General features: G+C 31.7%; 1 protein-coding gene across 13 annotated transcripts in view; it reads left to right on the top strand.

Annotated features, from left to right (window-relative positions):
- Nucleotides 1–12,689, top strand: part of LOC124430808 (glutamate receptor ionotropic, kainate 2) — a 252,763-nt gene that overhangs the window by 219,055 nt on the left and 21,019 nt on the right. For all 13 annotated transcript variants that reach the window (XR_006943847.1, XM_046977882.1, XM_046977880.1 and 10 more), the window contains one exon: nt 5,755–5,922. Coding sequence is in view for 12 of the 13 variants with exons in the window: in XM_046977882.1 (XP_046833838.1) it covers nt 5,755–5,922 (168 nt within the window). In the remaining variant the exon portion in view is untranslated. The remainder of the gene's footprint in view (nt 1–5,754; nt 5,923–12,689) is intronic.

The raw sequence follows: 12,689 nt of genomic DNA, 5'->3' as shown, positions 1-12,689 counted from the left end.
TTTGATCTCGTGGATTTGTAACATATTATCCGAAACTAAGAGGATATTTTTTCTCACTTCAAAAACCAAGATTTCGTTGAATGAATTCGTTAACAATAATATCAATTTCGAATATATTGTATCTCAATATATCAATTCTCACTTTAATGGCTCTTCATCGAGTTCTCTAACGAGGATAACGAACGACGATTAAATTTCGAAGTAATTAAAACTGATAATTCTCTTGGGAAATACGATAAAAGTCAGAGAGAGAGAGAGAGAGAGAGAGAGAGAGAGAGAGAGAGAAAATAGGAAAAGAGAATGATGAAAAATAAAGTAACACTATTACAAAATTGTTACGGGTATCTAATAATACTTCATTTTCGGCTGTACTTTAAATCGTCTTTAAACAGCTGTTTGTCTTGTAAACTATTTTCACGCCCTAAGAGAAAATAATTTTTCTCTCTTGTTTTCCCTCATTCTCTCTTTTCATCTTCGAACATATTTTTTCTAGATAATAAAAGATTTATATTTTATCGTTTTATATTGGTCTTTGAAAGATATATTTTCGTAATTAATTATGTTATGTTAACAACATCAACGTTTCTCTCTCTCTCTCTCTCTCTCTCTCTGTCTCTTTTTAATTTTTATATATTTTATTAGATTTTATATTATTTTCTTAGCATACACTATCTGTCTTTATCTATCTTCGGAATTCTCGCGTCAAAAAAAAATGTATAGATTGTGTTATATAGGAAGGATGGAAAAAAAAGAAAGAAAAATAGAAAGAAAATTGAGAGAAAAAGGAGAAAAAAAATGGGAAGAGAAAAGAAAAAAAAAAAAAATATATATATATATATAGTGGAAGAAATTTCAAGACCTTATATGTATATTTATATAATCGTAGCTTCGCGATGGAACGATTTATCTCGCGGTCTCTCAGCAGATTTCAATTTAGATCCATTAAAATGTAAATTAGCGCGGGTATTTGTTCAGACGGTAGGGCCGGAGGTATGCTTTCTTCGGGGCTCTTCCTGTTGACTCGGCTCTTCTCAACGACCAATAGATGTTGGAGAATGAAGGGAAGGGTAGTTTACCCCGTAGATCTGACCTACGAACGAATTGTTAAGGGTCGCAGTTCGCCTGGCACCCACTTAATTGCCGCCGTCTCCTTGCGTTAAATGCTCTGCCGGTCTTTAAAAGGACCAGCGAAGGACCTTCCTCTAATCGTGAAATCTATCGAGTTGGATTATTTCGATTAACGATGTTACGAGAAAGGAAGAATAAGAGAGTAAGTAAGAGTAAGAGTAAGAGTAAAACGAATTTATATCGTTGTTAAAAAAAACTTGACGAGTTATAAGAAATTGAAATTTCGATAAAACAGATTTCTATCAGGATTATTATAATGAAAATTATCTTTCATCGATTTAAATTAAATTAAATAGCGTTTTGTGTTCGTTTTAGATTTATCTTTTCATTTCTTTCTTTTTCTTTTTTCTTTTTTCTTTTTTTTTTTTTTTTTCGTTAAGATATCGAAAATAATATTGGTATATTGTATAATATTTATTCGTTCGCTTTGATCTAAGAAAGATCCATAACCATTTATTTCGATTGACATTGTTACGAGAAAAATATAGAAATAGATAGAAAGGGATAATCGATTTTTCGTCGAACAATAAGACAAGCTTTAGTCGTAGATAATCATTCTTAGAAAAACTTGACGAGAAATGAGAGGAAATCCAGGATTCAATGAAACGGATTTCGATCAGGATTATGAATCGTGTTATCTTTCAACAGAATGACCGTAGTAATAATCTCTCTTTATATCCTTTTATTATTACAGAGTTTATAATTCAATTTGGGAATTAGTTTACAAAAAAAAAAAAAACAAAAAAAAAAAAGAAAATAAAAAAGAAAGAAAAGAAAAAAAATTACAACTTTTCTGTATTTGTATTATTATCGTAATCTAGTTTTCCTTTTCTTTTTTTTTCAAATTATTAGATTGATTTCGTAGTTACATTAACTTTATGTATTTTCAGCTTTAATTAATAGACAGTAACACGAATGCATTTGTATATTGCATTTCTGGGCGCATTTGTGAAACTTAGTGAAACTTGGTGTTAACTTGACAAACTTAATCAGAATACATCTTTGATATTTAAACACGGGCAACGTATTATAAGCGAGATAGAACGATGCCGGTCATTATGGTTGTTATGCTTGTTATGGTTACGACGATTGTTATCATCGTGATAGCTTTCATCGCCATTAAGGTTCTTATTATGTTCGCGTCTATCAGGCCACGTAATAGCTATGAGAGTCCAGGATCAGCCGTTCGTGTTCTAGTTGTGGTTGTTTAATATCGTCAATGTTACGTCGACGCTTTTTCATATGCATGCATGATTTTGCCCGGTTTCATACGATCATTATCGTTCCGAGTATCTTGATAAATTGGTCACTTCGTTAAAACGTCATTAAACTAGAAGATATTATAGATAGATAGATAGATAGAGAGAGAGAGAGAGAGAGTCGATTATTACGATCGTAAAACGATTCTAAATATAATTCTTAAAAATTTAAGAAATCATTTAATCGATCGTTATCATCATATGAGAAGTAATTAAAAAATCGTTCAATAATTTCCATTTAACATTTGACAAATATTATCAGATAATGTGAAGTAGAACTGAATTGAAAAAACTTGTAAAATTTATTTAGAATTAAAATTGATTTATTATTTTTCTATTTTTTCTTTTCTTTTTTTTTTTCATAAACTCTTTTGCTCAATCGTATTATACAATAATACAATAGGTGTCATGCATAAAAGACAATAGGAGTTCTTTCGATATTTAAAGATTAAATTGAAAAAAATGTGAATTCATAATCAATATATGTACAATATATATGTACAATATAATCAATATATGCACAATATATATGTACAATATAATCAATATATGTACAATATATGTACATTATATATATATATATATATATATATATATGTATAATATTAATCAATATATGTACAATATATATGTACAATATATATTTCAAATTCTAATGACTATTATTCGATTTCACTCGCATCATCTCATCAGAATTTTTTTTATCTTTCTCTTCACCTCTATCGATCGCATCGATATCGAGAGCGTCTCGGGTTGCATCGAGTGTCGTCGAGGGAGAAACCAAGCTGCGATTGGCCTATTTTTGACGATAATCGACGAGAAAAATCGTGAGTCTCGTAAGGCGGAAGCTGCGAACCACTCTTGTTCGAAAATATTGTGCTGTATTAAAAAGAAGAAGAAGAGGAAGAAGAAAAAAAAAGAAAAAAAAAAAAAGGAAAAAGAAGGAGAAAGAAATAAAGGAAAAAAAAAGGGAAGAAGGAAAAAAAAGGAAAATATATATATAAAAAAAAAAATTGGGGGGGGGGGGAAAGAAAAGCAGCTCGTCGTCTCTTTTTCAAGAAAAACTTTTCTTAGTTTAACAAAGAAAAAGGTTAAAGTTGACTAACGATTATAAAAATGGCAGTAAGGTTACAATGTTTTTTTCTCGATATTGCTTCGTCTCTTATTACAAGAAGTATTACCAGTGTTAAAAACAAGAAGAAGAAAAAAAAAATGAGGAAAGATTCGAGACAGTTGGATGATAGATCACCGATTGATCGACTTTTTAAACTTATCGAACAGGTGTTGCCGGACACAAAGAATAATAAATGACTTCCTCCCGTTCATCTCGTTTCTTCTGGAAAGAAAAGATCTAAAATACATATATATATATATATATATATATATACTCACATACACATATATGGTATGTACATTATATACATTATATATGTATGTATATATATATACATGTACGTACGCAAGAATGAATGACGTTTCAAAATCTCTTTTGATCATTATCTTTAATTTGATGAGAAAGGAAATCACTATTCGAAGATTTTCCTCGCGGCTAAAGTTTCCCTCACTCTTTCACATTTCTTTTGTCCTTTTCTTTCCTTTCTTTTCCTTTCATCAATTTTCGATGACTCTGAAGCTGGCAATTAACTCGAAACGCACGTTGTATCGCAAAAGGTTTTCCCTCGTTTTTCTGCTTTCCTTATTCTTTCTCTTTCTTTCTCACACTCTCTCTCTCTCTCTCTCTCTTTTTCTCTTTCTCTTTTTCTCTTTCTCTTTTTCTCTCTTTCTCGTTTTCTTTGTTCTTCTTTTTCTCTCTCTCTCTCTCTCTCTCTCTCTCTCTCTCTCTCTCTCTCTCTCATAGAAACACGAAACGACCCACGGATCGATTTGCTATCGGCGAACAAACGAAGTTCGTTAAGTTTAACGCGTACGATCGGTACCATTATTTTCGAGAAGGGGTTTATGCCGACTCACGAACCGAATAAATGCCCGTGTGTGACGATGGATGATTGGTTTGGTTAAAAAAAAAAAAAAAAAGAAAAAAAAAAAAAAGGAAAAAGAAGAAAGAAAGAAAAAAAGAAATGCGTAAGAGACGAGTTACGAACGTTTTAACAAGTCATTTACGAGCCAATTTGTCGCTGGTATATATTGATCTGTTATTAATCGCAATTAAAATGAACTTTAATCGAAACTTTTTTTTCTTTTTCTTTATTATTATTATTATTATTATTATTATTATTATTATTATTATTATAATTATTATTATTAATATTATTATTATTATTATTTTCATTTTCTTTCGTTAATTAAAAGAGAACGTTACGAGAAGTTTGAATTTGAAAAGTATTTCCTTATAATTAATTATACATAGTTGATTTTAATTTTGTAAAAAGGAGAAACACACATACACAACGATCTGATTTAATTATTACTTGTTCTACGTGGTACATATGTATATTGACAAAGTACATTATAACTTCGGGACTAAAGTCAACGAGAAAGAGAAAGAGAAAGAGAAAGGGAGACAGAAAGAGAGAAAAACAAAATCAGAGAGAAAGAGAGAGAAAGGGAAAGAGAGAGAGAGGAGGAGAGAGAGAGAGAGAGAGAGAGAGAGAAAGTGAGTTTATTTCACAGTCAAAGTAACGAGCTATTCGTTGGGAAATTTGTCGGTCGTTTCCATGCACAACGAGAATGTAATTATACTTCACCGAGAGTTATTATTCGACGTTAAATCCTAGATTTTACACTATCACTGAGTAAAGTTTGATCGGCCATATCGTTGCCAACTTTTCATAATCTGTTCAATATGCGAGTACTTTGGAAATGAGGCTTTCACGGTGGTCGCTCGGGTAAATCCACGAAATTGAGATCTTAGCTTCGCGTTCATTCCTCGAGAAAACTTGAAAGGAAGGATTATCCTACTTGAATTCAAATAAAGGAAAAAATAAGATCGATAAAATTTGAGAGATATTATAATGAATTCATCATATATATATATATATATATTTTTTTTTTTTTTTTTTTATTGTCTATTACATTAAACAGTGTTGTTGGAATGAATCTTCACAGAATTGATGATATATTGGATAAAACAATAATGATTATAATACAATGAGCAATGAGATAATGATAATAATATAATATCAGTATCAATAAATTTAATGTTAATAATATTGATAGACAGATAAATAGATTTTATTCATAATGCAAGAGAATGTATATTATTGTATCAGTTATTAATATATGAAAAGATAGAGAGAGAGAAAGAGAGAGAGAGAGAGAGAGAAAGAGAAAGAGAAAGAGATAATAATAATCTGTTTGAATAGTTTAATGAAATTTAATATATTAATGTAAATTTCGTTTCACGCAGGATCTTCATAGCGTCGATTTAGAAGAATTTAAACACGGCGGGACCAATATCACTGCCTTCCGTCTGGTTGATCCAGAAAAGCCAGAGATTCAGCGAGTTGTACAAGACTGGATCTATGGTGAGAAGCGTTATAATCGTGAACTCGACATGGGCCAGGCATCTAATAAGGTGAGAAAGCCCCAGCAGTTTCGGAGTTTCTCAAATTTATCGTTCTATCTTCCTAACCCCATTCTCCACAGAACCGGACTTACGGTTGCAAACTCAAAACCGAGCGTGTGCATTGATTAAATCATATTTCTTCTACACACATGACTCGAATAGATATAATTGACTTCAATATATAACCATTTTTAATTCATTAATTTCGATTAATTCGAGTGCAAAACCATCCTGACTATTTTAAATTGCCACCATCAAAAATTTTAAATTATTCGATTGACTTAATCGAATTGAAAATAAATAAAAGAAATTTAAATATTACGATTAAAGAGGGTTTTTAATTTAATCAATAGTTTCATTCATAAAGAAAATATTAGACGTAGGATTTTATTATAATGAAAAAGTAAACTTCATTTTTCATCGTTAATTTTTTATGAATGATACGATAAAAATATTACCATTTGAGATATGAATTAATTTCTTTCATCGGTCGTTTAAAAGAATTAACAATTAACTTTATCATTCCATTCGAAAGATATTTTAGAGATTGAATATTTTAACTATCTGGTTAAAACGATTAAACGCATAATCCATGAATCAATGAGTAAAGGGTCACGCAGTTACGAGATTTAAACTCTGAACGAGTCTCCGTGGAGATAGAAAATAGGAGAGAAATTTTTATCGAAAAAAACGTAGTAGGACCATGTCGATCGTTACAGAACCCAACTGAGCGAAGTCACGATAATTGGACGTAGCCGATTGAAAAGTTCACGAGGGAAATTGAATTTCGTAGCTCGGTCGGGAGAAACTGCGAGAGAGAGAGAGAGAGAGAGAGAGAGAGAGAAAGAGACAGACAGATAGGCAGGCAGTGAGATACAGAGAGAGAGAGATAGAGAGAGAGAGAGAGAGAAAGAGAGAGGGGGAGAGAGAGAGGCTGCTGCTGCTCATAAGAATGCAAATACCGTGTGGAAGGCAAAGCTGGTGCTGATGGTGGTGCAATTGCAACGAGGATGGTACACGCCTTTTGGGCTAGTAAGCTTGTCGTGCGTGTACAAAGCCCATTGGAGAAGGGCTAGATCGAGCGAACTATTTGCCCAGAACTCAAGTGCACAAGGGAAACATAGATGCTAACGTCTCTAATTAAACAGGAATACCTAGCACGATCTAGAGTCCCTAGCTATCCTCCAACCCTCGAACTATATGGACGAAAACGCATGAGAGTTCTAGCTGCATACGCGTACCTTTAATCGTGTCTCTTCTCCCATATTTGAACGATACAATCTCTTGAAACTCCCGAAAATATAAGTAAAGAAGGAAGAAAGGATATTATTGTTAAACTGATAATTTTATTACAATTGTTTCTCCTTAGATTACATATAAAGATATTAAAAATATTTAATTATATCTATTTCTGATAATTTTTATTAACGAGTATTATCTCTTTTTTTCATCAAGATTTTCTTAATAACGATATCATTCTAGTTTCCACGGAATTCAAACGTACAGGTATTAATTGTAAATTGTGCCTGAAACAAGGCAACGCTCTATAACCGATAGGAAAATTCCTCTATAGTTCTACATAGACAGTCAAATAGAAGTACAATAAAGCACGGTGGTATTGAATTTTAAAGATTTTTCTTTTTCATTTTTTTTATTTGTTTTTTGTTTTTCTTTTTTTTTTTTTTTTGTTTGTTTTTGTTTTTTGTGTTTTATATCAATGCACAACTGCGCACGCAACTACAATTATTGACTAGTGCGCTACGGAACATTGATTGTTTTCAGGTAGTATAATATCGCACGAAGTACTTCAGACGACTCGATCGAATTTAATTTTGCGAATAAAGAAAAATCTATCTTTAGTTCGTAATTAATGTAATTATCATTCGCTTAAGGAATGATCTAAGATAATTGTAAAAATTTCTTTTATGACGGAACATGATAGTTTTGAAATAATTTTGTTAAAACGTTACGTTAGAAGTTAACGTGCGTGTGATGTTTGCTAGAATCGATTTACAAGATAGAACGAGCTGCTAGTCGTACGTCTCATCTTGGAAATAATCTTGATGGATGGAATGAAGGAAGAAGATGGAGAGTGAGAAGGAAGAAGGAAGTCATGGATAGGGGAAAGGAAGAGGGAGAAGGGCAAGAAGGGATGGGAGAAGTTAGGAGAGTAAAAGGAGTTTACATCGTGAGAGAGTATAGTCGAATCGAGGGCGATTAGTCATTTGCTCGCAATTAGCGACTATCGCACGAGATAGTCATTGCCAACCGTAATAAATCGTTCGTTTGGGTTAACGAACACGCGATCTGTCTTCGAAAGTGCGACTCCGCTATACTCCGTCACGTTTAGATCGGATCCGAATGAATTCCAGGACAATGACGCGAAGACGATAAATCTATCCTCGCGAATCCTGCCAGTTTGCGAACGGATTCGTACTCGATCTTGCTCTACGTGGTATCTACGTAGGATACGTATATAGACATATAAATCACATGTTCGATAGTGGATTCATTCGTTGGATGATCGGATTCGATGGAAACGGAAGTTAAGAGATCACGATTTTGACATTACGATTGTAAGAAGAGAACGCAAAGTAAGAAAAATTACTGTTATCCAAATGAAAAGGATTTCAAAAAAAAAAAAAAAGAAAAAGAAAAAAACAAAGGAAAAGAAAAGGTAGAAAAAATATAATTGATCGAAAAGGAAAATTGATAGATTTTAAAAAGATTAAAAAGGAACGTCGACATGTATGATATATGTATAGTAAGGATGACGTTTAAATTTCCTATTAATTTATTGTTAGTATTGACCATAATCAACGCGCATTATGCAATTATAATACTGCAATAGAATAATCCATAGATCCGAACGTTTGTATCGATTAAATGAGCCATGTCACAAATCTCGCACACATACATTACATATAATTTGTAACCAGGTTAAATGTATATATATATGTATATAGCAACACTTATGTATATATCATCAATGATCTATCGATCGTGATAAAATAGCATTTACAAGCTTTTCCGATTAAATATATATATATATATACATATATATATATATGATTGAAGGTGGATAAAAGGTCGCTATCGTGGATGATCGCCTATTTTCAAATTCTCCGGCTTGACAGTATTTGAATTACGAGATCGCGGGAGCTTATTTATGACGAATAGGTAATAAATTTCATAATCAACTGTATCGAGAAATATCGAACATTAGTGTATAAAGTATTTGTTAAATTCCTGTAAAATTTTACCAAAAATGAATTTAAAAAGTATTACAATATAAAGATGAAAAAATTTTATTTAATCATTTATCAATAAACCATGATCGGTAATAATTGTTCTATATTTCAATTGATTTAATTAATTAGATATTTTTTCTTATTATTATTTAATATCTAAATGTTGAACTTTAAATTCTCATGTCCTTTATGATATAAATAATCTCATTTGATCATTATTACGGTTAATCTATTTGTAAAAGGACAAAATTAGAAACTGTTTGGTGTAACAGTGATGCGTTCGTGGTTGTTCCATTCAGAGAAATGTTAATTGGTAAGTGTAATGAACGAATCTCGGACACCTTGAACGAGTTTCGCGAAACAAACTCGAGGATATTTGAAGAGGAAATTCTAGGAGTGAGACTAAACAACTCGAGCGTGCAATTAACGACGGCCTCGAAACCTGCTCGGTTCTCGTTCGATGGCCCACAAAGGTCCACAGATTGTGGATCGTCTCTTGCATCTGCCACGGCAACATTCGAAACTACCGAAAAGTTGAGAAAAGCGATGCCCGACATTTAACCGTTTTCCTACGTAACAGACAACATCTGCCACCGGTTAGAAATACTTTTTCTTATCCTTAAAACCAACAGAATTGGGGATATCCTAGGTTTAGCCAATAGCACCCGTTCGTAACAAGTTTCTCGGATAACTTTTTGCCAACGCTGCGTGATACGTCGTTATGACGGTGTTGAGAGGAGGTTGGATAGGGGTTTTTGAAACGAGCGACATTGGCACGTGCGACACCCTGACGACTATCTTGTATCGTTGGTTTTAGCTGACAATGTAATTATTCCAAGTCATGATCAGGCAAAACGATATTTCGATATTTCTTATTCCTAATGTAAAATTATATACATATATGTGTGTGTATGTGTGTGTGTGTGTATACACATTAATCATTATAATTATCAAATATCATATCATCTGAACGTATCTAAAAATGTTATCTCGCATGATCGTATTGAGTATCATATTTTTAGAGAAGAAATATATATCAAGTTTATTGTACTTTAGAAAGACAAACAAATCCATCGTAATATTACGAATGATATTAATCATCGATATGAAAGAGAAAAAAAAAAAGAAACAGAAAAAAAAAGGAGAAAGAAAAGAGAAAAGGAAAAAAAAGGAAAAACTATTAGCTTTCATCAGATTTTTATTTGATCAGAAACGTTAAAGAGATGGAAAATGCTGGGATTCCAAAGACTAGTTTTAGAAAGGAAGAGGCGAATAGATAGCGCTGGAAGTAACGGGTAATGAAGTGTTGCCTTAAGGGAGAATACCACATAGTATCATGGGGACATTTTGCCTTTTGCCCTTCCTTCCTTCCTTCTTTCCTTCTTTCCTTCATCCTTTTTCTTTTTCTTTTTCTTTACTTTTCTTTTTTTTTTTTTCTTTTTGTCCCTTTGCCTTTCGTTCGTTCCTTGCTTTTCAGTGAAAGCCACGTTTGCTCGTTTGATCTCTGACCTGTTCATAATGTGATGAAAACGACTGTGCTTATTGAGGGATGGAAGATCGAGGTACTCACTCATACATACATACACACATATCTAATATATATATATATATATATATATATATATATATATATATATATATATATTCGTAAGCTTTGAGATTTTTGGGCGATCTTGATTTCAAGATTCCCTCGAATTTACTCTTTGAGAATGATTTTGCTTAATTCCCAATAGATTCTTGACATTTTCAAGATGACAGAACATTGATCATACTTTCACCAAGTAGATAAATAGATATAGAGAGAAAGATAGAAAAAGAGAGAGAGAGAAAAATGTGTATATACCTGTATATATATATATATATATATACCTGTGTATGTATCTAAGTGAAAAATGAAAACGGATTTTCTATAATAGTACATTGACATAGTGATTAAGATAAATCTCGTTTTACTTGGGAACATCGGTGAAATCCTGGCACGGTGTGAATGGGACTTATTGCGAAGAGTCTCGCATGTGGCGAAGGTTATGGGTAACTTCGATAGAGACGAGAGATCTATAGAAGCAGAGGACCATCTATCTTTTTGGGGAAAGGATAAACGTGGATGGAAGGCATTGAACCGATCACTCTGTCTCCGTCGGATAGTGAAAATTGCGGTTTCCATTAGAATCTTTTATCGTCATATATTTTTTAATTTCTCTCTTTTTTTTTCTCCCTTTTTTTTTCTCTACCTCTTTTTGTTTCTCTTTTTTTTTCTTTTCTTTTTTTTTTTCTTTTTTTTTTTTAATCATTTGATACGATAACAATTCGAAAACGATTATTTCCATGAGGAAAAAGAAATTACATAACGTCATAATACTTTCCATTGTCATCGATTTATTAACAATGAATGCAATTTGTTAAATGCAAATTAAAGAATTAAATTGTCATCGATTATAATAAACTCGTACGGATTTATTTTTGAAGAAATATTTTCCAGTCTAACGTCAAAGTTTTTTCTTGTTTCGTTTTTTTTTTTCTTTTCTTTTCTTTTCTTTTTTCTTTTTGCTCTTTTTTTCTTTTTTTTTTTTTTAGATAAATTTTAAACGAAAACAATTTTAATTGAAAAAAGGAAAAAAGAAGAATATATGGAGTAATAATAAAACGATAATAAATTTAAGGTATACTATTCTATAGGAATTATTTATTATAATAAATGAATATTATTAATGAGCAGAAATAATTATTATAACGACGAATATTACATTTTATATAATTTCTACTCTATCTTTCTCTCCCTCTCTCTCTCGCTCTCTCACTCTCTCTCTTTTTCCTGCTCTATCTTATATATGATATATAAAGATATATATGTCGTCGACGATATCACAACGATCGTCTCGAATCACTTGGCATCGGTTCAGATCAATATCGAGACGATCAAGCGCCATGCGATAATATTTCTCGAGCATGGCGCGTCCACGAAAGCACGCGTTACAACGCATCGTGGAATTTATAAGATTATTACGAGAGGATAAAGTATCGCCGTCAAAGTTATATGCGCGTACCATATGCGAGAGGGTCTATGGCGAAATAAATCTCAGATCCCACTTTCTTTATAGCCGACGAGATAATCGATAAAACAGAGATGACGTGGATATGTTGAATCGATTATACGAAAAAACAAAGACGTAGTAATTGAACATACTTTGTTAGAAAGTTTGAAAATTGCTTTTTTTTTTTTTTGTTCCTTTTTTGTTCATTTTCTTTTTTCTTTTTTTTTTCCACAATTCATTTATTTACTTATTTATTATATAAAATTATTATTAAATAAATGTAATTTTCTTTCGTATCAAATTATAATATAATTGTTAAATTTTTAATCACAAAGGGATAATACATTTAACATAATTCAAAATTGTATTTATCATTTGGGTGAAATGCCTAATGCTTTTTTAACATATTGTCCCGAATATATAATATTTAATTACATTTTATTTTATAAAATCAATTATCGATATGATTATTACCCGTCACATGTTTCTTTCT

The sequence above is a fragment of the Vespa crabro genome, chromosome 19 (genome assembly GCF_910589235.1).
Source record: "Vespa crabro chromosome 19, iyVesCrab1.2, whole genome shotgun sequence".
Taxonomy (NCBI): Eukaryota; Metazoa; Arthropoda; class Insecta; order Hymenoptera; family Vespidae; genus Vespa; species Vespa crabro.
This window is presented reverse-complemented; position numbering and strand designations above follow the sequence as displayed.